The 27830-nt window shown below is 38.4% G+C and overlaps 5 protein-coding genes and 1 non-coding gene across 8 annotated transcripts; 4 read left to right on the top strand and 2 right to left on the bottom strand.

The window, feature by feature from the left end:
- The first annotated feature begins 240 nt into the window (after window positions 1-240).
- On the top strand, window positions 241-8485 carry nkap (NFKB activating protein). Its single transcript, XM_062039708.1, has 8 exons — window positions 241-810; window positions 2465-2545; window positions 2632-2690; window positions 2759-2842; window positions 4159-4195; window positions 4432-4632; window positions 4818-4967; window positions 8134-8485. The coding sequence occupies exons 1-8, from the start codon at window positions 419-421 to the stop codon at window positions 8309-8311; spliced, it is 1182 nt and encodes a 393-aa protein (XP_061895692.1). The 5' UTR covers window positions 241-418; the 3' UTR covers window positions 8312-8485.
- Window positions 8486-8618: 133 nt separating this feature from the next.
- Window positions 8619-9334, bottom strand: ndufa1 (NADH:ubiquinone oxidoreductase subunit A1). The gene is made up of 3 exons (XM_062039709.1): window positions 9109-9334; window positions 8897-8986; window positions 8619-8734 (listed from the first exon to the last, which is right to left on the bottom strand). The coding sequence occupies exons 1-3, from the start codon at window positions 9208-9210 to the stop codon at window positions 8714-8716; spliced, it is 213 nt and encodes a 70-aa protein (XP_061895693.1). The 5' UTR covers window positions 9211-9334; the 3' UTR covers window positions 8619-8713.
- Window positions 9335-10212: 878 nt separating this feature from the next.
- On the top strand, window positions 10213-19272 carry upf3b (UPF3B regulator of nonsense mediated mRNA decay). The gene is made up of 10 exons (XM_062040054.1): window positions 10213-10446; window positions 11844-11950; window positions 12027-12133; window positions 14078-14176; window positions 14923-15033; window positions 15105-15148; window positions 15219-15401; window positions 15471-15625; window positions 17385-17691; window positions 18672-19272. Exons 1-10 carry the CDS (start codon window positions 10336-10338, stop codon window positions 18807-18809), a joined length of 1362 nt encoding a protein of 453 aa, XP_061896038.1. The 5' UTR covers window positions 10213-10335; the 3' UTR covers window positions 18810-19272.
- Window positions 19273-20157: 885 nt separating this feature from the next.
- On the top strand, window positions 20158-25879 carry rpl39 (ribosomal protein L39). Its single transcript, XM_062039835.1, has 3 exons — window positions 20158-20222; window positions 20498-20601; window positions 25675-25879. Exons 1-3 carry the CDS (start codon window positions 20220-20222, stop codon window positions 25721-25723), a joined length of 156 nt encoding a protein of 51 aa, XP_061895819.1. The 5' UTR covers window positions 20158-20219; the 3' UTR covers window positions 25724-25879.
- On the bottom strand, window positions 24982-27823 carry sowahd (sosondowah ankyrin repeat domain family d). 3 transcript variants are annotated; one of them, XM_062039832.1, is made up of 2 exons: window positions 27685-27821; window positions 24982-27575 (listed from the first exon to the last, which is right to left on the bottom strand). In XM_062039832.1, exons 1-2 carry the CDS (start codon window positions 27755-27757, stop codon window positions 26740-26742), a joined length of 909 nt encoding a protein of 302 aa, XP_061895816.1. In that variant the 5' UTR covers window positions 27758-27821; the 3' UTR covers window positions 24982-26739. The 3 variants fall into 3 exon arrangements, with proteins under 3 accessions (XP_061895816.1, XP_061895817.1, XP_061895815.1); XM_062039833.1 differs by having other exon boundaries at window positions 24982-27606; window positions 27685-27818; XM_062039831.1 differs by having other exon boundaries at window positions 25051-27586; window positions 27685-27823.
- On the top strand, window positions 25442-25568 carry LOC133645258 (small nucleolar RNA SNORA69). Its single transcript, XR_009824938.1, has one exon. It is a non-coding gene; the product is annotated as a small nucleolar RNA SNORA69 (small nucleolar RNA).
- Window positions 27824-27830: the final 7 nt, after the last annotated feature.

Genomic DNA, 27830 nt, shown 5'->3' with positions numbered 1-27830 from the left:
TGGTGACAGTACACCTACTTTGAGACAAGATGCATGCTTGGTTATGGTTTAAAGTCATAGTCAACGACTTTTTACTGTCAACTGTGTTTAGTTTTTTAATGATTTCTGCTAGTGGTGTGCCCCCGGATTTTTTCCACGCAAAAAATGTGCCTTGGCTCAAAAAAGGTTGAAAAACACTGCTGTAACCTAAGTACGCACCCTGAGGATACACACTCCAGTACAGTAGGTGGCGGTATGCACCTATAACGTTGGTTGCGACCCGCCATAAAACGAAGAAGAAGACGAAGAAGCACTTCCTGTTTTGGATGTTCCACGACAACTGGGGGAACTTTCCGAAGGGGCAGCGTCGCTTTCCTCAGTAATTTGTCTTTATTACTGTATTTTACCGAGATATAAGTGCGGGACAGTCGCTCGAGTCATGCCGCAGTTCAACCGACCGAGTCCCCGGAGTCCTCGACATCGGAGAAGCCACACTCCTCGCTCCCGCAGCCCCAGCGGAGAAAGGAGCTTGTCTCCGGACAGCTTCGGGCCAAAGCCGCCGAGGCCTCGCAACAGGGAGCGCGAACGAGAGGAGCGCGAACACCGACTTAAGGAGGCCAAAACCATCAAGCGATTCCGGGTCGGAAGTCCCCGCCGAAGTCGGTCCAGATCCAGAGAGAGGCACACCGGCGGCGGCAGCGGCTTCAATCACGGCCGCTGGGGAGAGCAGAAGGACGCTCCGTGGAGGCACGGCGGCTCCAGGGATGACTTCTACTACGACCAGCTAAGAGACGACGCTCACAGGCAGCGACAAGAGGAATTAATGGCCAGGTACGTCTATGTTTTGTAATTAAATATAGTTACTTTGCTGCTTGGTCACTTTGTTAGCATTACATTAGAAAAAGCCAGTAAACGTTATGTAACAACTCGTCAGTAGAGGTGGTAGTCGACGCTGTACCACTCCAACTCTGCAGGTGGCGGTAACGTGCTCTACAAATTATTTAACACAAGGATGAAATATTATTGTAAACATTAAACTAACCAGTATCCTATCATTACATACATTTTCACCCAAGGTGTATTTTTACATGATTTGGTCAATTTGATTTTAACCAACTCATTTTGGATGTTTTTACATTTTAACCATTGTTTTTTCCTGTTTAAAATGAAATACACGTCCTATGTTCATTGTTTCTGTGCACTCAAGCTGTTTGTTACGTTGAGAAATTACCGTATTTTTCGGAATATAAGTCGCAGTTTTTATCATAGTTTGGCCGGGGGTGCGACTTATACTCAGGAGCGACTTATGTGTGAAATTATTAACACATTACCGTAAAATATCAAATAATATTATTTAGCTCATTCGCGTAAGAGACTAGACGTATAAGATTTCATGGGATTTAGCGATTAGGAGTGACAGATTGTTTGGTAAACGTATAGCATGTTCTATATGTTATAGTTATTTGAATGACTCTTACCATAATATGTTACGTTAACATACCAGGCACGTTCTCAGTTGGTTATTTATGCGTCATATAAAGTACACTTATTCAGTCTGTTGTGCACTATTCTTTATTTGTTTTAAATTGCCTTTCAAATGTCTATTCTTGGTGTTGGGTTTTATCAAATAAATGTCCCCAAAAAATGCGACTTATACTCCAGTGCGATTTATATATGTTTTTTTCCTTCTTTATTATGCATTTTCGGCCGGTGCGACTTATACTCTGAAAAATACGGTATGTACGTTTTTCTAACAGGATACCTCTGGGGTGTTAAAGTCCGAAACTATGAGAGATCTTAGAAATATAACGTGTTTGTTTTCAGAGCAAATGCATAAACTTAAGGGGGTCAAACTAGGATTTCTTCTACATGTAAAACACTAACTTGTGGTCTACATAACATGTAATTGTGGTTCAAAATGTTGCATAGATTGTTTTACAGACTATCTTCAAGCTGCTTTCTGACCGTCTTTTCAGGATGCGCCATTTTGTGAGCGGTCCTATTTACGTGCCTCCACTTTGACTGTGTCTTCTCGCCGCCCACATTGTTGTAGTTTTTAGCGCTTTCTTAGCAAGTCCACTGACAGATATACATTCAAACTATACGCTAATGTGTATTAAAAATGGCAACAGTGGAGGATGCATGTGCATGTACGAGCCAGTCTGCGATACAAGAGCATAGAGAAAAAGAAGGAACGTATTGACCACAAAGTCGGACTACAATGGCGGACTCTTGCAAAGCACTTCTGATAAATTTCTACCATATATGCTAAAGGTTGTAAGTGTTGTACGTGCATACAAATGTTTTTTAATTATATTTTACTCTAAGGTTATATTGCTCCTCTTTAGTTGAGAACAATTGTTGTAATAAATAAATAAGCATACTGGAAGAGGTGGAAATAATACTTAAGATAATGTTTGTACAAGTGAAGAAAAGAACTCAAGTAAAAGTGACAACTGTGAAATTATATTGTGTTGTTTTGCAGGCGGCTGCAAGAGAGAGAGCGGATTGGAGAGCAAGGCTGTCCCGAAGTGTGGGGATATTCTCCAAGAGTTAAAGAGGAAGAGTGAGTAGAATACGTCCGCTCATGCAAACGTGTTTCCCTTTGCTATTGTAGTCACGCAAAGTTTTAACATTCCTCTTCTCAACCAGCTCGGATGAATTCACACCAGTCGAAGAAAACCAGAAAAATGCCAGCTCAGGGTCTGAAGGTGCACCTCACACACACACACACGCACGCACGGCATGAATGTTGACGTTTAACTGTGTTTAATTGTAGACGAGAAAAGAAAGAAAAAGAAGAAATCCAAGAAAAGAAAGCACAAGAAGAGTTCAGACAGCGGTTTGGACTCCGATTCCGATGGTACGAGATTGTTCAAATAATGAGAAGATACTCAGGTCTGTTTTGACTAGACCAGGGGTGTCCAAACTTTTTTAACTTGAGGGCCGCATGGGGCTAAAATAATATGGCCGAGGCCGAAAGCCGACTGCATGTATTTTATAAATAGCCAATAAGTATGTGTACACATTAATATTTTTTTCATATATATACAGTACAGGCCAAAAGTTTGGACACACCTTCTCATTCAACGCATTCTCTTTATTTTCATGACTATTTACATTGTAGATTGTCACTGAAGGCATCAAAACTCTGAATGAACACATGTGGAGTTATGTACTTAACAAAAAAAGGTGAAATAACTGAAAACATGTTTTATATTTTGGTTTCTTCAAAATAGCCACCCTTTGCTCCGATTTCTGCTTTGCACACTCTTGGCATTCTCTCGATGAGCTTTAAGAGGTAGTCACCTGAAATGGTTTTCACTTCACAGGTGTGCTTGAACCTCATCGAGAGAATGCCACGAGTGTGCAAAGCAGTAGTCAGAGCAAATGTTTTCAATTATTTCACCTTTTTGTGTTAAGTACATAACTCCACATGTGTTCATTCATAGTTTTGATGCTTTCACTGACAATCTACAATGTAAATAGTCATGAAAATAAAGAAAACACATTGAATGAGAAGGTTGTGTTCAAACTTTTGGCCTGTACTGTATATATATGTGTGTGTGTATTTATATACACACACATTATCTACTGCTTGTCCCTTTCAGGGTCGCGGTGTATATTAATATAATGGCTATAATCATTAGTATAATGGATATTAAGAATATGTGAAAGTTCAACTTAATCAATCATAAATATCAAGCAGCTTAAAATGTGTCATACATGGATAAGAGTGGAGAGAGTGTTTTACATTTTTCCCACGATGAATTGTAGTGGATATAAATGGGTGTAATTTTGAATTATAAATGGTACTTTTAACGTTTTTTTAATAATATCCACAAAGTGCAGTGAGCAGGTTAAGTTATATGTGACCATGTGTGTTGACCCTTTTTTACACCATGAGTGGGAAAGGGTGTTTGGATAGAGTCATAAAGGTAAATGCTGTGCAATCTTCAAAGTAAAATTTATGTTTACTGATTTGCAGTTTTAATGCTGTCCACAAGATGGTGGCAAATCAGCCACAGTTAGCCTGTCAGATATTTTCAATTAAATTAGAGTTTTGTCGTGGGACTGAGTCCACTTTAATCTCCTGACATGTCGCGGGCCAATTTGAAGACGCCGGCCGGTCGTATTTTGGACACGGTGTATTAAACATATACGCTCTTCATTTTTCAGAGGACAAGGTGAAGAAGAAGAAAAAGAAGAGCAAGAAGTAAGTATTTTATCTTAAATGGGAACTGCTCTTTTCTTTAAAATTGTGCTTATCATTCACAGTCCTTATGTAAAACAAGAACATGTTTTTCTATTATTTTTTTGCATTCTAACTCGTAAATAAATGCTAGCAAAAGTCAGCTAACAATGAAGCTAATGGGAGTAATCAATTGCGCCCTTAAGGCCCTCTAAAAAATAACCATCCAAAAACCTGAAATGACCTTGTTTTGTTCTCAGATCCAAGAAGTCCAAGAAGAAGAAGAAGAAGGCCAAGAAGAGCCACAAGACATCGAGTGAGTCCAGCAGTGGCGAGTCTGGGGAGGAAGAAGAGGAGGATCCCAGCGAGGTGACGTGGGTTGAGAAAACATGCACAGATGAACACCTGGTGGGACCAGAAGCGCCGCTCACTCACCTGTCTCAGGATGAACGACCTTTGGAGTGAGTTTGCAATCAAGTGTTCTGTTGTCCTCTTTCCTTTCTGTGGTTATGTGAAAAATGTATCACACCTTCATTGGAAATTCCATTTGTGGCGCCCCCTGGGGGTCGTATTTCATCCTGTCATTTTACCACCAAGCAGTCATCTTCTAACATACTCAATTTTTCCCCGTTTTTTTGCCTCGCAGTTTCGGTCACGCGCTCCTGCCGGGAGAAGGTGCCGCCATGGCGGAATACGTGAAAGCTGGGAAGCGTATTCCGAGAAGAGGAGAAATCGGCCTCACCAGTAACGAGATCGCAGATTTTGAGAAGTCTGGCTATGTCATGAGCGGCAGCAGGTAAGTGGACATGTTCACACCGGAGACCAACTGATATATTTTTTCAGGGCTGATACCGATTAATAGTAGTCAAGGAGGCTGGTAATCAATATCTGATATTCATTTGCAGTAAAAGTAAACTGAAGGTGACAAATATACATCAGTGAACAGCTGGACAAGCCTTTATTTTTTTAATTTAAGGAAGGTCCAACATGTTTTATGCTAATGTTTACTTCAGCAGCAAAATAAAAAGGGATTTCACAAACACCTTTATTACGTGTGCCGAAGAGGAGCATGTCCATTTGCTTTTCAGAATATGGGAAATCTTCTGGGAAAATATAGCTGTCAGGTTCAAACACTGATGACATCTATTAAACTTGACAAGAAGCAAATAATTAAACAGAGACAGAATTCAATTTGGCTCAATTTGAAGAGAAACACCACGCTCTGGCGAAAGATTGTACGCCACCTCTTTTATTTGGACTATCCCTGATTACATGGCAACAGCTGTTTCTAAGGGACGTGGGTCGTAAACAGCCATCGCCTTTGGTTACAGCAGTTCAAAAGAAAAGGTCGTAAAACAGTTCACAGAAAAGGTAAACAGTTCACAGAAAAGGTCGTAAAATAGTTCAAAGAAGCGGTGCCTGGAGGGGAGTCTGGTCCTGCTTCCTCTTCGCTTTGTAGTTCTTGGGTCAAGACAATATCTTTCTGTTGATTACAATACATGAAAGAAACAGAACACCTTCATGCTTCCCCTCTTACACAGTGGAGTTTTACAAGCCTTCTTCTTGGTAGGTTCAAAGACCGCTTTTGTCTTCTCGCCGGGAACTAATTTCAACACAAAGTATTGTGATAACTTAGATACAATTATTCTGACAATGGCATTTCTCTGCATCACAATATCTCAACATCTACTCAATTTTATAGCAGGCGATGGATTTGATACATTGGAAGGTTTCCTCGTCAGGAACCCTTAAATTTTGCGAACATTTAAATTTAAATTTAAAACGATTCTGGGCTCCTTATAGTTGAGACATTTTTTTTGAGCTGACTGACATCATACGCAAAGTATGAGAATGTGTGAGCTGCTACCTGCTCTTGTGTACTTACATATAAAAAGTCTCCTATATGTCAACAAATGCTCACAAAGTTTTAATGTCCATCCATCTCTGTTGCGTTATTTGAATCACAGAACATGAAACTTTGCACTTGCGGACGGAGGTTTGTGCGGCGACTCGGTCAGCCATCGCTGCAGTAGCGAAAACAAAACAGGGCTGTTAAGTCACCAGGAAAGAAGGACAAAAACTGGATTCCCTAGAAAAAATTGAACGTTTTGACAGGTCCGCAAAGGAGACATACTGTCGGGCAGGGGTCCTCAACATTTTTTCCACCAGGGACCAGTTTAATGTAGGCATTATTTTCACAGACCGGGGCGGAATAGCTCGGTTGGTAGAGTGGCCGTGCCAGCAACTTGAGGGTTCCAGGTTCGATTCTCGCTTCCGCCATCCTAGTCACTGCCGTTGTGTCCTTGGGCAAGACACTTTACCCACCTGCTTCCAGTGCCACCCACACTGGTTTAAATGTAACTTAGATATTGGGTTTCACTATGTAAAGCGCTTTGAGTCACTAGAGAAAAGCGCTGTATAAATATAATTCACTTCACTTTCCACTTGTGGCAGAAAAAAAAAACAGCAAAAGGGGCATGAAAAATAAACTCCCCATAATGCTTAAATAGTGGGAGCCCTGGGGATGTTGATTGCATATATTCTATACACAAGTGTTTAACCATGGGGCCTATTGTTGGTCCGCGAGCGCCCCTTAGAATGTAATGTATCTGTTTTTCAGCTGTGGTCCGTATAGGCCGCAGCGGTACTTACTTGTAATACACTTTTCCACCACTTGTGGCAGTAATGACAATATAAAACAAACAGAAGAAGTCTGGCGCTAATGTTAGAGAGAAAATTCTTAAGTGCAAACATTGTGACTAAAGTGGTAAAGCTGTATTTTCATCTGCACCTTAATGACAGTTTAGTTAAGAAACATATTTATTATTACTTTAGCTTATTTATTTTAGCACAACATAATGCGATGAGGTGGCGACTTGTCCAGGTTGTACCCCGCCTACTGCCCGAATGCAGCTGAGATAGGCTCCAGCACCCCCTGCGACCTCAAAAGGGACAAGCGGTAGAAAATGGATGGATAATACATAGTTTGTAAATGTACTGTTTGATTAGTACTTCTTATCAGCCTGACCTGAGCCTCAGGTTTATTGTTAAATTAATAATCTTTGTGATTGACACATAGATCAGATATCAAAACATATACCGTATTTTTCGGACTATAAGTCGCAGTTTTTTTCATAGATTGGCCGGGCGTGCGACTTATACTCAGGAGCGACTTATGTGTGAAATTATTAACACATTACCGTAAAATATCAAATAATATTATTTAGCTCATTCACGTAAGAGACTAGACGTATAAGATTTCATGGGATTTAGCGATTAGGAGTGACAGATTGTTTGGTAAACGTATAGCATGTTCTATATGTTATAGTTATTTGAATGACTCTTACCATAATATGTTACGTTAACATACCAGGCACATTCTCAGTTGGTTATTTATGCCTCATATAACGTACACTTATTCAGCCTGTTGTTCACTATTCTTTATTTATTTGAAATTGCCTTTCTAAAGTCTATTCTTGGTGTTGGGTTTTATCAAATAAATTTCCCCAAAAAATGCGACTTATACTCCAGTGCGACTTATGTTTTTTTTCCTTCTTTATTATGCATTTTCGGCCGTTGCGACTTATACTCCGAAAAATACGGTATTTGGGGAAAATGAAAGTGTTTATTCTTCAATATAAAATAGGGCTCCAGCAAAAAGGTAACTTTTCTGATGCAGGGCAAATAGTAATATTCACTGCTTAAACACCAGCCTATCGACTTCAGTAATATTTTCTTTAATACTGCATTCTGGTATCATATGTGTTGTAGTCATAAAAAGCCAACGCGATAAAAACAAAAAGACCAATACCGATATACGTCAATATGCAGATAATCGGACGATCTGTAGTTAACAACACTTAAAGGCTACAAAGTGACACTTGAGTTGTTTCTTCTGCAGCACTGTGCTACACTTTGACTCGACACACAGCGACTGTACTCACCTTGCTTCCACCCTGCAGACATCGCCGCATGGAGGCTGTGCGTCTGAGAAAGGAGAACCAGATCTACAGCGCAGACGAAAAGAGAGCGCTGGCCTCCTTCAACCAGGAAGAAAGACGCAAACGAGAAAGCAAGATCCTGTCCAGTTTCCGAGAGATGGTCTACAGGAAGACCAAAGGAAAGGAGGACAAGGCTTAACTGCTGTCATGGTGACGTGGCTTCTAATGGATGGAAATTCTGTCTCTTTGTAAATAAATATGGATTTCATGTTTGGAGTCCACTCTTACAAACCTTTTTTGTGACATCGATTCATGTTTTATTGTAATGGTTTTTTTTTGGTATGTTAATAAAAGGATTTCAATCCCCAAAATTCCCTTGAATTTTCTTCAAAATATTAGTGTAGTAATATGTATATTCAAAATACATAAAGTGCCCTATACTTGTAAAAAAGTGTGTTTTATGATAATGACATCATTCAACACATGAGCCAGTCAATTATATTCAGTTTGGAAACATTTTATTTGATATTCTGAACTGGCAAACAGCTGTCAAGTATTAAATGTACAAGTGACTTTAGTCCAAAGGTGGTGGTTCTTGTAATCAATTGATGTTCTCAAGACCCTGTAGAGGAACACATAGTTCAGCTTTTTGTGTTACTGACACTTGACATTAAATAAAGAACATGAAGTCCACTTGAGGTCTGGCATCATTAAGCAGTTAAAAGGCAATGCATTGATTATTAGTGTTAGCATGTTGCTAATGCTAACAGCCATATACATTCACCTTGGAATTAAAGTACTGTCCGGTTCCCGACACCCGCCGGTCTCTGTCCAGCAAGTAATACTGCCACGGATATCGGGCGATTCTTTTTTCCTACGTGACAGGACACAAATGATAGATATTAATTTAAAAAAAAACCAGACATATTTGACGCTGCGGCCGCCGGGTCATGTTAGCATTAGCTTGTAGCATCTTCCCTTTGCCATTCTACTCACCTTCCCGCCGTTGCAGAACTTATGGAGCTGTGATGTGGCGACACCGGGGATGATCAGACAAACTGTCATGATGGCGAAGCCGGGCAGGATTTCATACCACATTGTGGCAGGGAAATGGAAATGTCCACCAAATTGGCTGAACTTTCTTTATTTTGCTAGGAAGCTAACAAGATGGCACCCCCACTAAAGCCCTTCCATTAGCGGAAGTATAAATATGTCTCTCTTTGGAATATTTAGAATAAAATATTAGCAGACATAAATATCACTGAAAACTAGAATATGAGACAACAATATACGCACGATATTTATTATTTACATTATAATATATTTTAATTATTATTTTAGTGATCTACTAAGACAATGTTACTTTGGTTCGACTCCAATGCTTTTGTTTTGAAATAGCCCCAAACGTAAGTTTATATAGAAATTCAACAAATTAAATCAGTAAAGGAAATAATATTATGTATGGATATTTATGAATAATTATACATTTAAAAACTAGACGTTAAACCCGTGTCTAAAGCTGTGTTTGGTTATTGTTGTAAATCCCAACTTTAAAACAAATGTGTATATCAGTGGTGGGGGTTAAACTATGGAATTCTCTTTAAAATGAGATAAAAGACTGTAAAAATATATTCCAATTGAAAAACATATATAGACAGAACAATAAGATCATATGCACATCCATAAGTGTTTACATTTTGCTTTATATTTATTTTACTTATTTTTTGCCTGGATTTGTATTTGTTTTGTATCATCTCGTGAGGTGTATATTATTTTATTTTTATTTTTTTTGTTCGGTTTGTACTTCATGAAGTTTTGCACTTGTTGTGTTTGTTTTTTTTGTGTGTGTGTGTGTGTTTTTTTTTTCCCATTATGTTTGGATGTAATTGTTGGTTTTATATGATATCCATTAAGTAAGACTACGTATTATGTTGAAGGGGGCAGGAAAAGATAAGATTTTTCTTCATCCTGCTCCTTCTCAGGCATTGGTGTGTAAATGTATAAATGAATAATTGAGGTATAAGTGTCTATCGATCAAAATAAATAAATAAAAATAAAAAAATGATCCCATTTTTGACCTCAGTTTGCCCGTTAGATGGCAGTAATTAGCTGGATGCCCGCCGCCCATCATCCAGAGAACGAAGAAGAAGCGAACCCTCCTCTGCTAACTTGCTAAAAAAGTAAACAAGTAATGGTACAAAAGTTCACTCGTAGCCTTTAAACATGATGGAAGATAAAGAAAACACTCGCCCCCGGGAGAAAAGGGTGGAAGTAATGTGCGAGGATGCGGAAAAGGGTGAGAAGTTGAAAGAAAAGAAGGAGGCCATGACAAAGGTAAAACTATCGAGCTAGGCTAGGCTAGCTTGTTGCTACAATATTATAACAAGACGACCATTAGTTCATATTAACTCAACTACATTTATTTCACTGCAATGTTTTTTTTAATAATATTTTATATCATGTTGAAACAGCCTTCTCGTATTCTCCCCGGTGTGTCTTAGTGGAGTAATAACCTTCCTTTTTTATTTAATATTTGAACACACCATGAATTGATTAACGTGGACCCCGACTTAAACAAGTTGATAAACTTATTCGGGTGTTACCATTTAGTGGTCAATTGTACGGAATATGTACTGTACTGTGCAATCTACTAATAAAAGTTTCAATCAATCAAAAAAAAAACCTACACAATATACAGTAGAAGCCAAAAGTTTGGACACACCTTCTCATTCAATGCGTTTTCTTTATTTTCATGACTATTTACATTGTAGATTGTCACTGAAGGCATCACAACTATGAATGAACACATGTGGAGTTATGTACTTAACCAAAAAAGTTGAAACAACTGAAAACATGCTTTATATTCTAGTTTCTTCCAAATAGCCACTCTTTGCTCTGGATACTTTTTTGCACACTCTTGGCATTCTCTCCATGAGCTTCAAGAAGTGGTCACCTGAAAGGGTTTTCACTTCACAGGTGTGCCTGAAGCTCATCGAGAGAATTCCAAGAGTGTGCAAAGCAGTATTGATTGATTGATTGATTGATTGATTGATTGATTGAAACTTTTATTAGTAGATTGCCCAGTGCAGTACATATTCCGTACAATTGACCACTAAATGGTAACACCCAAATAAGTTGATCAATTCATGGTAATGTAATCGGAGCAAAAGTTGGCTATTTTCTAAGATTTTATTGATTAATCCAATTTAAGAGTTTGGGTTTCACTTTTAACAAATACATTATTGCTAATAACAATTTCTAGGTTGCTATCTTTCATAAATACATGCCAAATGTAATCTCTTCTGTAATAAATGGGGACATCTCCATACCTTTTGTCTTTCAGCCAACCTCTGATATCCTCCCAAAACAAATGTGCAGTATCACATTGCAAAAATAATAATTCCCATTTTCTATAGCATTACAGGTTTAACAACTGTCAACCATAATGTAACATTTACAGTAGGGTATATTTCATCAATAATTTTAACTTTAGGAAGAATTGGAAACGTAATATATCTTGTCCCTATTTTCCCTTTTCCTACTTTTCTACTCTTTTTAGGATAAATTGTCTTTGGATTGCGCCTGGAAAATATTGTTTTACTAACACTACCCTTTATATTTTGTAGAACATTTATCAGCACAAAAAAAATACATCTTCAATGTAAAGGTTTCTCAGACTAGTCATTTTTGAAGACAACACCTCCTAAGTCAAGAAATAACCTTCCTTTTAGATCGTAATTCGAAGATTGCCTCCAAGTCTTACAAAAGAGGAGCTGGAGGAGCAGCTGCAACCGCTACCGGAAGTGGACTACCTGGAGTTCTTCTCCAACGATACCAGGTGAGGGTGTCACGCCCCCTTCAGGGAAGTGACTAGAGAAGTGGTTAATTAATTATGTCATAATGCTCTTTTTCAGCCTATACCCTCACCTCTTTGCGAGGGCATACATCAACTTCAAGAACCAGGAGGACATCGTTCTGTTCAGAGATCGCTTTGATGGCTATGTGTTCATTGACAATAGAGGTATGACGTGAAAGTCTTGATTAAACATGTGCATAGGAGTACTTAAAGCAGGGAGAGCCAAACTTTTTCTACAGAGGGCCACAAACTGACAAATTAAATAATGCCGAGGTAATTTTTGTAGTTTTGTCCCATTTCAAAACAAATTCAATATATAGATTTATTTTCCAAAGAACTATAACATGCAATTTCGGTAAAAATTTTGTGTGAATGCTGAACAGCCGAAACGCAACAGAAATGCTAACAGTTAGCACGCTGGCCAGATAGCGTCAAGTAACTAAAAAAGGGAAAAAATAAGTTAAAAAAGCTAGCATGCCGTTAGTATTACGTTAACATGCTGATATAGGCAAGCTTACCGTTAGCATTAGTGAAATAACAAAATATTACACCTGCAAAATTAGCTAAAAGACTAGTAAGCCATTGGTAGCATGCTAAAATACTAACTGTAGCATGCGTCAAGTACCGAAATATATACATCTGTGATGTATACCTGAAAAATTTGTTTCAAAATTTAGCATGCTAACGTTAGCATAAATTAAGTGACAAAATATGACGCTGGAGTATGCCTATAAAATTAGCTTAAAAATGATAACCTACTAACTTTAGCATGCTAACAGGTATCATTCATCAAGTAGCAAAATATTAGACAATGAGGTTTATAACTGCAAAATTTGAGAAACAAAGAACTAAAAAATGCAATTTCGGTGGAAATTTCGTGTGAATGCTGAAGAGCCAAAGCCAAACTGAAATGCTTACAGTTAGCACGCTGGCCAGATAGCGTCAAGTAACAAAAAAATGAGCAAAATAAGGTAAAAAAGCTAGCATGCCATCAGTATTACGTTAACATGCTGACATAGGCGTGCTTACAGTTAGCATTAGTGAAATACCAAAATATGACACTGAGGTATATTTGTTAAAAGGCTAGCGAGCTAATGTTAGCATGCTAAAATGCTAACTGTAATATGTGTCAAGTACCAAAATATATTACTCTGAGTGGTATACCTGCATTTTTGCTAGCCTGCTAATGTTTGCATGCGTCAAGCACAAAAATATGACGGAGGTGTATACCTACAAAATTAGCTTCAAAAAGCTAACATACTAATTAGAGATGTCCGATAATATCGGCCGGCCGATATTATTGGCCGATAAATGCTTTAAAATGTAATATCGGAAATTATCTGTATCGTTTTTTTTATTATCGGTATCGTTTTTTTAAAAAAATTTTTATTAAATAAACATAAAAAACACAAGATGCACTTACAATTAGTGCACCAACCCAAAAAACCTCCCTCCCCCATTTACACTCATTCACACAAAAGGGTTGTTTCCTTCTGTTATTAATATTGTGGTTCCTACATTATATATCAATAAATATCAATACAGTCTGCAAGGGATACAGTCCGTAAGCACACATGATTGTGCGTGCTGCTGGTCCACTAATAGTACTAACCTTTAACAGTTAATTTTACACATTTTCATTAATTACTAGTTTCTATGTAACTGATTTTATATTGTTTTACTTTCTTTTTTATTCAAGAAATTTTTTTAAATTTATTTATCTTATTTTATTTTATTAATTTAAAAAAAAAAAGGACCTTATCTTCACCATACCTGGTTGTCCAAATTAGGCATAATAATGTGTTAATTCCACAACTGTATATATCAGTATCGGTATCTGTTGATATCGGTATCGGTAATTAAAGAGTTGGACAATATCGGAATATCAGATATCGGCAAAAAGCCATTATCGGACATCCCTAATACTAATCTTAGCATGCTAATCGGTATCAACAAAAAAATGACACTGATGTGTACACTTGCAAAATCGGCAAAAAAGCTGCCATGCTAATATTACAATGCTTCCAATTGCCATGGCCTGTTAAAAAATGCAATTGGCCCCGGGACCGCAGTTTGGACACCCGACCTAAAGGCTTTGTTTCTAAACAGGACAGGAGTACACTGCTATTGTGGAGTTTGCGCCTTTTCAAAAGACGTCCAAAAAGAGAAGCAAGAAAAAGGACGCCAAGTGTGGAACAATAACTAAAGGTATGGCATTTTCTATTGTAAGAAATCCTGGGATGCATCTGTGGCCATCATGCAATGGTTAAATGTACGGGCACTCTTCACATTCTTAGCTGCCATACAAGTGGAAAAAGAGGTTAAACACAACAAAGTTACTGTGCATATTCTTCTTATTTGATCATACCTCGCTTTTATTAACACTCAGTGTTTGATTAATCTTCTTTCATATTAAGCTAAAAGTGCAGAAGCAAATCATGCTTCAACAATACTTTTCTCCCATTGTAGATAATGAAAAGAGAATGAATCTGCTCCAGAGTCAAACTGCCGCTTTTATGATATCCTAATTAATCGTAAAGGCAATATTTTAACTTAGAAGTTAACCATTCCAAATATAACGATATGAGCAGGCAGGCAGGAATGCCAAAGGTGAAAGGTGAAGGTCATTTAACATAGCTTCCTCTGTATTCTTCTTGTCTTTTCACTGTCCTTTTCCTAACATATAACCATATTAAAACAAAACATACATTTTTTCCCCAAACTTTTTCAATTTTCATACTTTTAAAAATAAAAAAAGCTCCAGCGAGCCAGTAGGGCGGCGCTATAGAGCCGCATGCGGGTTTAGTGAGATACCATGAGGTGTTTGACTAATCTTTGACTTAAGTTTGTAATAGGAGACCAAGGAAATAGGTGCAATAGTTTTCATGTGTTTATTTGTTTGAATCCAAATGGTACAATTTATCAGAAGTTTCACTGTATTTGTGTCCTGCTAGATCCGGATTACAAGAAGTTCCTGGATTTTTATAACGGCGATGACGAGAAATTTACATCTACGCCGGAGACGCTGCTGGAAGAGATTGAAGCCAGAACAAAGGAACTCGTAGGTAAGTAAAGACACAAATAAAAGCTCCCTGTCTTTGTTTTTGGCCAAATCTAAACATGTCCTGTCCTGCAGCTAAAAAGACGACTCCGCTGTTGGACTTCCTGAAGAATAAACAGGTAAGTCAGGTACGTGGTGAGGCAAATGTAGTTGTGGTCAATCAGCTGACCGAAGCTTCAAACGCTTCAGAGAATCAGAGAGGAGAAGAAAGAGGAGAGGAGGAGGAGGGAGCTGGAACGCAAGCGCCTTCGCGACGAGGAGCGCCGCAAGTGGAGGGAGGAGCGCAAACGCAAAGGTGTCGACAAGATAAAGAAACTGGACAAACTGCCAGAGAGCGACAAGGAGCAAGTCAAAGAGGAGCCCAAAATTAAAGTAAAGCTTTAAAAAAAAAATCATTCAAAGCTAAAAGTCATGCTCATCTTTTATTTGTCCACCATGTAGCTTCTGAAGAAGCCCGACAGAGGAGAGGAGGCTGACTGTGACAAAACTAAGGAGAAGTTTAAAAAGGCAGAGCGGAGCAACAAAGAGGACAGAACAACAAGTGGTGGCGATCAGAAGAGACGTCACAATGACAACAGGGAGGAGCGAGGAAAGAAGTAGGTCGTGATTTTAATTTGTGTTTTCATGAGGGGGGCAACGATAAAATTAGTCACTGAGTCGTGACATCATCACTCGGGGTGTCCCAGGACGGAGGCGATGTGCAGACATGTAAAGTGTCTGAATATTTCCTCCTATTCTTGTTGAAAATAAGAATATATTGCTCATTTTACAAAGCAGGTCTTGTTTTAAAGCGCAGATGTGAATGACGGCTCCTCGTTTTAAACTTTTCCGAACACCCACGGCTCGCTTTAATCCAGCATGGTCACTTTTGGACATCACACCACAATTTATAGATGCCAAAGCAAATTAGCACAATATCTAATTAAACACACTTGAGATATTACATTTCGTATCATAATTATTTTTTACTAATGTCATATGTCAATGTTTTTGAAGGTTTTAGCAAACTGCCCCAATTTTCGGGGGACTTTTTTTGTGTATTTTTAACTCATTTAAATAGTCATATTTAAGTTAAAACTAAAGTCCCAACGATCGTCACACACACACTTAGTGTGGTGAAATTTGTCCTCTGTATTTGACCCATCCCCATGTTCACCCCCTGGGAGGTGAGGCGTGTACGCCCCCAATTACAACCCTTGATGCTGAGTGCCAAGGTCCCATTTTTATAGTCTTTGATATGACTCGGCCGGGTTTTGAACTCACGACCTTCCAGTCTCAGGGCGGACACTCTGACCACAAGGCCACTGAGCTGGTTATTATTGCAGCCAAGAATATGCAGTTAATATGATAATTGCTATATTGAGTTATGTAAAGTGACATATTCAGATGACTTGACAGGAGAGCAAAGCAGAAATGTATAGAAATAGAAGTGACATGTTTCAACACATTGAGTATGCATGTTTTGCAGTCACAAAATGAAAGTGAGGGGGAAAAAAAGACGTCTCGTTCATCCCTTTATCAAGACCTTACAGCTAATTTTCCCACAGGTTCCATTTTTTCGTAGTTTTCCTGTGCAATGTTCTAATCCGGGACATGTTTTTTTTGTCTTTCGGGGCTATAAAAAACAAGCCGCTGGCCGAAAATGGCCTGCAGTCCACGCTCTTTGGATTTTATGTTTTACACCAAAATATTCTACTCTTTTGTATTTTTTATTGGATTTTAGTTTAGCGTTTGCACTTCAAAATGCTATATTTTTACTTGGGCTCAGTTCTATCACTTTAATTAAATAATTAAGTATTTATGGTTTGTTTGTTTTTTTATTTTTTGAATTACACTTTGGCGGTTATTTTATGTTTAGTGTATTTTCATTTTATTTCCGTGCCGGACTCTTTGGAGTTTATTTCTTACACACCAAAATATTGTACTTGCATCTAACGTTTGTATTTTTTTTAAATTTAATTTTAGTTAAGCGTTTGCTCTTTAACATTTTATATTTTACTTGCACACACTTCTATCACTTTAATAAAATAATTTAATATTTGTTATATTTTTTATTTGAGATTATTTTATGTTTTGTATTTTTTTTCATTTCATTTCCAGGTCGCAATTTTAGTGTATGTGCTTCAAAATGTGATAGTTTACCTGCACTCAGTTCTATCACTTTAATAAAGTAATCAAACATTTAAGTTTTTTTTCTTGTTTTTGTTTTTTTAAATAGTTTTTATTACCTTTTGTTTTATTTTATGTTTTGTGTTATTGTAATGTTTTTTTTAATTTTTAAATGATACAAATTGTAAGGATTGTGTATTTAATTTTTCACAATACTTTTTTCATGATCTATTTATTCTTGCATAGAGTGGACGAGGAGGGCAGCAAGGAGTTCCGGGAGCGCGACGGTGAGCGCGAGCCGGAAAAAGAGCGGCGCCAGAAGGAGAAGGAGCGCGTGAGGCGGCAGGACGAGGAGCGACGCCGCAGAAGGGAGAGGCAGGACGGGGAGAACGCCCGCAGGAGGCGGGCGGAGGAGGACGGTGTAAAGAAGGAGCGGGAGCGACTGCCTGACAAGAAACGAGGCGACAATGCGGTCGAGTCTGAAAAGATGGAGAGACCTCCAAGAGAAAACAGGAAGGACGACAGCGGGAAGCGAGAGAGGCTTCGGAATAAAGTAATCATCCATCACTCACTCAATCAAATGAGATAACATTTACCACCTATTCTATTACATTATACATAAATATTTACTTAATAAAAATACTAATATATTTTATTTATTGGCTATATTTCTATAAGTGGATATTCTTACAAAAATGTTAATGTTACATTTCAATAAAAACAAAACATACATTCATTAAATTATTTTTTTAAATTAACGCGTTAAATGATTTTAAAATACAATAAAAACAAAACATTAAACCTGATCATATGAAACGGAAAATAGTAAAATCATTTTTTTTAGACTGAACAAAATGTATTTGAGTCTTGAGAAGATGGCAGCACATTTTGTGAAAACTAAGATGTGCAGTCACTATAATACATATATATACATATATATATGGATCGTCCACCAAATGTATATCATTTATATCACGTACATCGTTGATATCAGACGTGTAAAATGTTTTAAGATTGTTGTGAAGATCTTGACATTAAAAAAAAAAAATGTTTTCTTAGAATATTAATCTAATTAATCTAATATATATATACATATATATATATAAGTATGTATATATATGTATGTATATATAAGTATGTATATATATACGTATATATATATATATATATATATATATATTTCCGTGAGAGCCATATAATATTTTTTAACACTGAATACAAGTAAATGCGTGCATTTGTAAGTAAGACCAACATTTTTAGAGTATAATAAGTCTCTTATTCTGATTAATAACATTGTTAGTCTGAAACTAACCAATAATAAATAAATACTTCTTACCATTAATGTGACTTCTTGAACAGTTGTGGTAGAAAACGGATGGATGGATTAAAATGTTTTATATTTTGAACATAATTTTTAACACTGTGAGTACCAGCGGAATTATTCATTACTTATCGTGTTAAGCAATATACACACATTTAATTTTGAAATTCATTGTTTATTATTGATGAAAAATGTTCCTGTTTATGTATCAGGATCGTCCTGCTATCCAGCTGTACCAGCCTGGAGCCAGAAACCGTAGTCGCCCAGCAGGAGAAGGGGGCGACTCCAGCTCTGTGGACAAGAAGCCAGACGCCGAGGCGAAGAAAACATCTGATAAAGGCGAAGACTGAGCAAAAAAATTTAAATTCTCCTTGGAGCGTCTTCGAGTTTGCTACGGAGATCCACGCCTCAGGGCTGCGTGAACTGCAGCAAGTTGGCTTCTAGCGAGCTGTCCATGTTTGAGGCCCGGATGTTATCTAGTGGAGCCTGGCAGTGCCTCACATGACCCTCTTTAGTTTTTTTTCAGCAACAACCTTTTATATATAGGGCACTTAGTTGAAGCTAAACCTTTGTTAGGCTTCAAAAAATCCAAAGTGACCTTATTATCCATTTAAATTAGTTGATGGATTGTAATCAACTTACATTGACAAGCTTATGGCATATTTTCAGTTATGTGTTTCCTCAATATTAAAATCCATGTTGTTACGACTTCATGGCAGGTATTCTCTTCACTCACGCTGTCGCTGTTGCAACAAACTGAACATGTCACTTCTGCTCATGCCAAAAAATAAATAAATAATCTTTAACATCTTAGTTTTTGCATCTCTTTGGTGAAAAGCTGATTAAAAAAACTCTTCAAGTTATGGTTTTATTATTCGGCCCATTTCACATCTGTGTGAAATTGGCCCCCCTTATCTTTGCAAATATTGAAATAACACCCCCATTTGTTTGTGCTGCACATTTTTGGTCTAACTTATAGTTTTATGTTATTAATGTTCTATCATTTATAACAAACCCCCAACCTTGTCAGAATCTCCCCAAACTTGACCCATTTGTTCGTGCTGGATTGTGCCGTTCAAGCATTTTTTTGTCCAACTGTTAGTTTTTTTTTTATGTTTTAACGTTTTATGATTCATAACCAGCTCCCTGTCTTGTCAGAATCTCCCCAAACTTGTCCTGAAAGTTTGTGCGGCTAAGTTTTTTGTCCGACAGTTACAGTCTTTATGTTATTAACGTTTTATAGTTTTTATTTTAACGTGTTAATAACATGTTATTATTTATAATAACCAGTCCCCAACTTATTTGTCTATTATAGTCTTAATCCTACTACGTGTTACTATACATAATCAACCCAATAACATAAAAACTATGATAGTTAGACAAAATTAAAAAATGCCGCACAAGAATGGGACAAGATTGGGGAGATTTTGACCAGGTGGGGAATTGGATGACGTCACTGGTCAGAAAACGTATTTTAGAAGGACTTATAAACCGTAAAGACACAAACGATTATTATTATTTTTAACAGCACGAAGGAATGGCAGTGTCATAATTTTTGCAATAGGTTAATTTCACTTTTTAGGACGAACCATTGTTTCATGTCGTGCCTAAAATATGAAGTAAACCAGTATGTCCTGCGGGTGTCGCTGTCGGTAAAAGTCATTGGTAATTTACCGGAAGTCTTATAGGATAAAACCGCTGACGTCACGTCCCTCTTCCTCTTCTACCACCGCCGTAGTGGGGAAAGGACTGTGGTGAAAATGGTAAATTCCGAAATCATCTAACATCCATTGTAATATTCACTGCAGACTCTTTTATGTGTTGGGAATACGTCAATGTCAAGCATACGCTCCCCTTTCTACCTTTATGTCACTTTTAAATGTAAGATGTTATTCATAACGTGCTGCAATCCAACGCTGCGTACCGCTAGCTAGCTCGCTAGCCATGAATTGAGCTACTGTAACTTGTTAGTTTAATTACGATGTGTTATGTTTCTCACTATATTTTGTGTGACTTTCTGCTTTGCTGTCGTTTATAGTCGTCCCACAAGACCTTTAGGATCAAGCGCTTTCTGGCTAAGAAGCAGAAGCAAAACAGGCCCATTCCTCAGTGGATCAGAATGAAGACTGGAAACAAGATCAGGTTGGTTGGTTTGCTACACTACAGCTGCTACTGACGTACATTTAAAGTATAAACCTGTGTATGTATATATATATATATAGTCGAGGTTTCTGTGGTTTATCTGTTATACAGTTCTCAATACCGGGGTAGAGCGGAATATACGTTAGGTCAGGAAAAAACAAAAGAGGCTATATCATCCCTACAAGCCTGTTTGGCAGGTTTCCCTGCTCTCAGATGATATTATCCTTATAGAATAAAACATGCGAAACAGGCTTGTAGGGATGATATAGCCTCTTGTTTTTTTCCTGACCTAACGTGTGTGTGTGTATGTGTATATATATATATATACAGTATGTATATGTATATATATATATATGCATTTTATATATATACCGTATTTTTCGGATTATAAATCGCTCCGGAGTATACGTCGCACCGGCCGAAAATGCATAAGAAGGAAAAAAACATAAGTCGCATTTTTTGAGGAAATTTATTTGATAAAATCTAACACAGAGAATAGACATTTGAAAGGCAATTTAAAATAAATAAAGAATAGTGAACAGGCTGAATAAGTGTACGTTATGAGGCATAAATAACAAACTGAGAACGTGCCTGGTATGTTAACGTAACATATTATGGTAAGAGTCATTCAAATAACTATAACATATAGAACATGCTATACGTTTACCAAACAATCTGTCACTCCTAAGCGCTAAATCCCATGAAATCTTCCTCTGTGTCGCTTCTAAACAACTCTGCCAACTCCAAAGGTAGACAATGCGCCGCTTCCTCTTGCCGTTCTCTGCTGCATATTTCACTATGTCCAGCTTGTAACCTGCAGTATATGATTTCCTTTTTGGTGCCATTTTTGTTCAGCCCTTCTCAGTTTTTATAAGTTACCGCCAATGTTGAAATTATCCATTTTCATAGCTACAGAAGTAGTAGCAGGTAGCATCTTTTTTTCCCACAATGCATGTCTGCCATGACCCACAATGCACTTCTGCCATGACCCGCCCCCGCCAAATTTTTATTGGTTGACGTGTGTGTGACGATTGCTGATATACGCCTAGTCTCTTACGTGAATTAGATAATTATTATTATTTGATATTTTAAGGTAATGTGTTAATAATTTCACACATAAGTCGCTCCTGAGTATAAATCAAACCCCCGGCCAAACTATGAAAAAAAACTGCGACTTATAATACGAAAAATACGGTATATGTAAATATATATATACATATATATATATATATATATATATATATATATATATATATATATATATATATATATATATATATATATATATATATATATATATATATATATATATATATATATATATATATATATATATATATATATATATATATATATATATGCATTATACATAAAGTATAGAGCAGGGGTCGGCAACCTTTACCACTCAAAGAGCCATTTTGGCAAGTTTCACACATTAAAGAAAGTAATGGGAGCCACAAAAATGTTTTTAAAATTTAAAATGAAAAACACCGCATACAAAGCTTACATGCTTTGTGCTATGTTAACCAGGGGTCTCAGACACACGCACCGGCACGCACTTTAATGTGGGAATTGGATGTTAGTGCAGCCCGCGAGTTTTGGATGAATGTCGCTTGCGTCACACTTGCCAACCCTCTCATTTTTCCCGGGAGACTCCCGAATATCAGAGCGTGATGACACTGCATTTGGCGCCCTCTACAGTCTGCCCAATCAGTGTACCTGCTCGGCCACAAGTGGAATGCAGCTTTAGCTTGCTCACGTAAGAGACAGCAAGGCTACTAACTCAGCAGCCACACATCTTACACTGACGGTACCAATACCCAGAATCCCATGCAGCCCTAACTCTTCCGCTCAACCAACCACGGGGGGGGGGGGGGGGGGGGTTGTTGATGTGTGGGGGGGATTTGGTGGTAGCGGGGTGTATAATGTAGACCGGAAGAGTTAGGACTGCATGGGATTCTGGGTAATGGTTGTGTTGTGTTTATGTTGTGTTACAGTGGGATGTTCTCCAGAAATGTGTTTTTCATTCTTTTTTGGTGTGGGTTCACAGTGTGGCGCATATTTGTAACGTAACAATGTTGAAGTTGTTTGATACGGCTACCGTCAGTGTAAGCTGTGTGGCTGATGAGTAACTATGCTTTGCTGTCTCCTGTGTGAGCAAGTAATAACAACATACAACATGTGGCTGGCCTGGCATGCTGTAAGTAAATGCTATAGCGGACAATTACTGCAGTGCAATTAGGGCACGCCCTTTATATAGTAATTAGAGTGTTAATAGGATTATTTTTCCCTGGGAGTAGTCTATGAGAGACACTGACATCCATAAGTCTCCTGGGAAAATCGAGGGGGTCGGCATGCATGTAGCTGAGCCGCATCAGAGTGGTCAAGGAGCCGCATGCGGCTCCGGAGCCGCGGGTTGCCGACCCCTGGTATAGAGTGACCTGGTTAATAACAGTACTGCAGTGAAGCTCACAGTTGTGGCCTCCAAACAGATCAAAGCTGGTATTGTTAATCAAACTTATAGTTTAGATTGTAAGCAATTGATATTTGCATTAACTAATGTCCGCCATTTCCCATACGTTGATTTTATGTAGGGATGCTCTATTGCGTGGCTGTATGCATGCTGGGTTTGGATGATTTTGGCAAATCTAATAATTGCTATTGTAATGCTGAGTAATAACACGATTATTCATTGATTGGAAAAAATCAGTATTTATTGTGCAACCAAAACTCAACTATGAATATAGTTTTAAAAAAATACATAATTTAGTAACAAACAAACCTCAAGTAAAATAATAGTGATACAAAAAGCAATAACATAGTTTTTACGTTTGTTAGTTCAATTTTTACCATACATACTTATTTTTAACACCATAGTGCCTGCTGTTTGTATCAAATAAAATTGTATAAAATGTTTAATTGAATGCAAAAATTCTCACATTTATTGTAATACATCTTTGAACAATTTTGACCAGTATTTTAGGTCAAAGCATGATCGTGTAGATCATGGTGCTTTTTTGAAACCTTTAATTTGTTAGGGCAGTCAGATCGGACGTGGTGCACCGCGCTATTATTGTGAAGGGAGGAAGTGTGCTGTTCTCGGCTTGACACGTGTTGGCGACTTGAGGCTGTATTTAAAAAAAGAAAAAGAGAGTGCCACCCAAGTTGTGACTGCTGTCGTATTTGTAAGTTGATCTTACATCGATGTTGTTCACAACAACACAAGCAGATGTGATGTGTTGTGGGTGTATGGATTGTTCTTGTTAGTTTTAGCTTTGTAGTTTAGTCGCTGTTTCAAGTTACCAGCTTGACACTGGGGACGGGGCAGCTGCGTGTTTAGGGGATGAATGAGTGGTCCTGAACACATTATTTTTCCAAACAAACGTTTCTTCTCCTCACAATGACAACATTGCACTCACATTTATGTCAATTTTTCCTGATATTGTGCGTTTAACAGTGGATGTTGTTAATTGGCCCACTCTGTGACTGGTTAGGTCAACGCGGAAATCACATGCCTTATTTTTTTGTTGAGTTCAGGGATTATTGATGAAGCATACTAGCAATGTGTCAATAAGCACCAACTAGGGTAAGATCCCAAACTTTTAGTAGATACTTTTTTTCTCACTCATTTGCTTATCTACAGTTCCACCGTTACAAGCTCTGGATTTTTGCATGCATGTTGCGCGGCCCATTAATCGTTATTTCTTCTTTTGATTATTATATTTTCATGATCGTGAGAAACAATCAAAATCAAAATTGTATTATTGTCCAGTCCTAATGCATGCTACATAAATGTATTTATAAATCAAACAACAATGAAATTATAGTTATATATATATATATAATTATAGTTATAGTATATAAGACAAAATAAGAAAAAAATTAGCCCTGGGTGGTAATTGATTTTTCTATATTTTCAGTTTTGTTGCAGATGAGCTATAAAATATACACACACCTAGAAAAACATGGCTAATGTAAACGAGAGAGAAAGATGTTTGTTTTAAAGAAAAGTGTCGTCAGGGGTTGAGTTTTGTGGCAACAGGCGTGGAATAAATGACTGCATGCCGCAAGTTTATGAAAGACAGCAGCACAACACAACACATTTATTCCAGCATCTCAAACTGACTCATCCAGCTGAGTGCTCTTTATGAGGCGTACAAGAACATAACAAACTTCAACTTTAAATATAGTTTAAAAAAACAAATGAACTAGTACCAAATAAAGTAAATAAACAAAAATAGAAATAGATTGAAAGAACATTAGCAATGTTAAAAAAAAACTACAAAATTCAGTTTTTCTGTTTTAATTTATTTGAATTCAGTTTTTTTTTTAACCTGTTACACTTATTTTACCACCATAGAGTGCATGTTTTTTGTGTCACATAAAGTGTAATCATGTTTAATTAAATGCAAAAATCCTCACATTTTATTGGTGAAATTTATCTTTGGACAACTTTGTCTAATATTTCAGGTCAAATCATAATAAATGTGTGAATGTCAATAAGTGCTTTAAGACCATTATGCGTGTGTAGAGTACTTTTTTGAAACCTTTATTTTGTTAGCACAGTCAGACCAGATGTGGCACACCACACTTATTGTGAAGGGAGGAAGTTTGCTGTGCTGTTGGTCTCAGTTTGATGAGTAAGGAGATAATTTAAGGCTGTAAAAAAAAAAGAGGGCCATCAGTTGTGACCACTGTTTGTACATTTAATGTTACATCCATGATGTCGTTCACGACAACACAAGCAGATGAGATGTGTGGTGGGTGTATGGATTGTTCTGGCTAGCTTTAGCTTCGTAGTTTAGTTGTTTCAAGGGGGCGGCTATATCAACATGGAGGACAAGCAGGTCTGCAATTGCAGCATTTCTGTGAGGTGAAATGCTGTCATTAACCCTGCTGAGAACATTTCTGCTTCAGAGATCATCTTCTTCACTCATGTTGAAGAAGCTCCTCTGGAGCTGAAACATTGCTGCTGTTTAGTAACAACATATATGAATCTTTTCACATTTTTGCCCTTTTGACTGAACATTTAAGGAGGATAAATTTAATCTCACACATGCACGTTGATTTCAGGTACAACTCCAAGAGGAGGCACTGGAGGAGGACTAAGCTTGGCCTGTAAACGCGACCTGGTCCATGGATCCAGCATCCATCCATTCCATCCCACCTGCTGGGCTTCACCTTTTATCGTGGAGGGGGACTCGGTGTCATCTGGAGTAGCGGCAGTTTTGTACAGATTCTCTGGTTTGACAATAAAAGATCTGTGATCAAGCTCCAACATGACCATGTTTGCTCACGCATCCTTTGAAACACGCATGAGCAGGTGGAGACGTAATGGCTAATATTTGTCTTCCTGAAGGAAGTGTTGCTCAATGTTTCCAAGCTAGCAGGGAGGACAAGGAGCTCTTGAGGCTTTCAACCCTGCCCACCCTGCAAATTCTTGCATGAAAGAGCAATGCAGCGGATTTGTAGCTCATGTTTGATTTGAGGCCTGAGCCAAATATAGCTCTGGAAAAACAAGCTACACCAGTGAGTACTGTTGCTATGGCGATACCAATAATGTCACTGGGATCACATCCAGTAGCAGAACTTCACTTAAAGCAGATTATGGTGATTAACCTTTTAATGCAGGGGTATCCAAATATATGCAAAAAATTATGAAAACAAAAGTTATCTAAAGCTAGAAGTTTGTCAGCTTTGGTGACATTATTCATATGCGACACTGATATTGAAACTTTGATTGGCAAATACAGATATTAATCCAAAATGTCAAAACATTTATTTTGTAGGATAGAATGTAAGAAAAGACCTGTCTATGAAGTGGAAATTTTGTGGAGACACCTTGCCAAAATTCATTAAGCTCATGCACTGAAGTTGGATGATGCAGACACGCTTGTTACTGGATACCATTTTAAAAGGCCATGGAGACTAATAGTTGCTTGATTAGTGTGTTAGACTGCAAATGACACTAGGAATGCCAAGCTGTGCTTAGCTGTTAAAGTTTAGCCTGTGTTGGATCAATATCACATATTAGTATGAAATGTAAGCATTTTCTCACATTGTCTTGATTTTTTTTCTTGCATTGTTTGATTTTATTTCAATAATTTAATGGACACTCCTAGTATTCCAAGGTAGCGTTCAGCGTCTGGCACGAAAGGAGAACATCCTCAAAATTCTGAACCTCGTCCTGCTAAGCGAGCTGACGTGTTCGGGCAGCCCGTCTACTTGTTCACACGGTGCGGCGACAACAACCCCGCTGCTGTTATTGCAGTTCTTATTCGCATTCGTCGAGCCTCCACCGGCGTGCTCGTCATCCCACATCCCGAGCAGCTCCTTCATCTCCACCGGCGCGTCCGGCCGCAGGTACTGCCAGGCCCGCCTCCCGCTGTAGTCCATGGCGTCCACGTTGGCGCCGAAAGCCCCCACCAGCAGCTTGACGACCGCGTCGTGACCGTGCATGCTGGCGACGTGCAGCGGGGTGAGTCCGCCGCTGCCCCGCACGTCGACGCTCACCGCAGCCCCGCCACCCGCTTTCTCGGCGTGGCGGAGCAGCTTGAGGAGGGTGTCGTCCCGGCCGCTCTTGGCCAGCCAGTGGAGGACCGAGTATCCGCTGATGAAGTCCCGCCTGCTGAGGAGAAGCGGGTCCTCGGAGACGAACTCCAAGAGGGTGTCGTAGTTTCCCTCCACGGCGGACAGCATCCACGCGTGCTCCATGGGGTACAAAGCCCAGGGGGGGTCCCGCTGGAAGGTCAATGCATCTCGCAGGGCAGGTGTGAAGGAAGCGCGGTCAGGACCTGCTGCGGCTCTCCCCGTCTGGTCTTCTTGCCGCCTCTGCAGCAGCCTCGACCTCCGGTTAGACGCACCGAGCATGACCGGCACGCCATACCGGGAGAGGCGCTCTATAGCTGGGGATTGTCTGGCGCGAGTGTCGGTGGAGGCAGCCGGTTCCTCCAAGGCGCCATCATCCATGTTTTCTAAGACGAGACTTTCAATTTGTAGAACATTCTTTAACGATACATAAGGTTAATCGTCACATTTTATTAGAGCAGAATGCGTTAAACTATAGTCGTGTCGGTGACTCACCTGTACGCACGTTCGAAAACAGACTCCAATAATTCCTTCCCACTAAAAAGTTTAAAGTTAATAAACCTACCATCAAACCACCTTTTTGCCTTTTCTCCAAAGTGAGGAAGTGAGCCAAAGTTCATAGTAAAGCGAGCCAATGGAGG

This window comes from Entelurus aequoreus, linkage group LG28 (assembly GCF_033978785.1).
Source record: "Entelurus aequoreus isolate RoL-2023_Sb linkage group LG28, RoL_Eaeq_v1.1, whole genome shotgun sequence".
In the NCBI taxonomy this organism is placed as follows: domain Eukaryota; kingdom Metazoa; phylum Chordata; class Actinopteri; order Syngnathiformes; family Syngnathidae; genus Entelurus; species Entelurus aequoreus.
This window is presented reverse-complemented; position numbering and strand designations above follow the sequence as displayed.

What these genes read in the sequence shown, in the direction of transcription:
- ndufa1 (XM_062039709.1), bottom strand. Translation starts at nt 9,210, where the DNA reads ATGTGGTATGAAATCCTGCCCGGCTTCGCCATCATGACAGTTTGTCTG. An exon ending in AGTTCTGCAACGGCGGGAAG is followed by an intron (nt 8,987 to 9,108) that starts GTGAGTAGAATG and finishes CCTGTCACGTAG; the next exon opens with GAAAAAAGAATCGCCCGATA. An exon ending in GACAGTACTTTAATTCCAAG is followed by an intron (nt 8,735 to 8,896) that starts GTGAATGTATAT and finishes GTTCCTCTACAG; the next exon opens with GGTCTTGAGAACATCAATTG.
- nkap (XM_062039708.1), top strand. Translation starts at nt 419, where the DNA reads ATGCCGCAGTTCAACCGACCGAGTCCCCGGAGTCCTCGACATCGGAGA. An exon ending in CAAGAGGAATTAATGGCCAG is followed by an intron (nt 811 to 2,464) that starts GTACGTCTATGT and finishes GTTGTTTTGCAG; the next exon opens with GCGGCTGCAAGAGAGAGAGC. An exon ending in TGCCAGCTCAGGGTCTGAAG is followed by an intron (nt 2,691 to 2,758) that starts GTGCACCTCACA and finishes GTTTAATTGTAG; the next exon opens with ACGAGAAAAGAAAGAAAAAG.
- upf3b (XM_062040054.1), top strand. Translation starts at nt 10,336, where the DNA reads ATGATGGAAGATAAAGAAAACACTCGCCCCCGGGAGAAAAGGGTGGAA. An exon ending in GTGTGGAACAATAACTAAAG is followed by an intron (nt 14,177 to 14,922) that starts GTATGGCATTTT and finishes GTGTCCTGCTAG; the next exon opens with ATCCGGATTACAAGAAGTTC. An exon ending in AGGGAGGAGCGAGGAAAGAA is followed by an intron (nt 15,626 to 17,384) that starts GTAGGTCGTGAT and finishes ATTCTTGCATAG; the next exon opens with AGTGGACGAGGAGGGCAGCA.
- rpl39 (XM_062039835.1), top strand. An exon ending in AAGACTGGAAACAAGATCAG is followed by an intron (nt 20,602 to 25,674) that starts GTTGGTTGGTTT and finishes CGTTGATTTCAG; the next exon opens with GTACAACTCCAAGAGGAGGC.
- sowahd (XM_062039831.1), bottom strand. Translation starts at nt 27,809, where the DNA reads ATGAACTTTGGCTCACTTCCTCACTTTGGAGAAAAGGCAAAAAGGTGG. An exon ending in GTTTTCGAACGTGCGTACAG is followed by an intron (nt 27,587 to 27,684) that starts GTGAGTCACCGA and finishes ACAAATTGAAAG; the next exon opens with TCTCGTCTTAGAAAACATGG.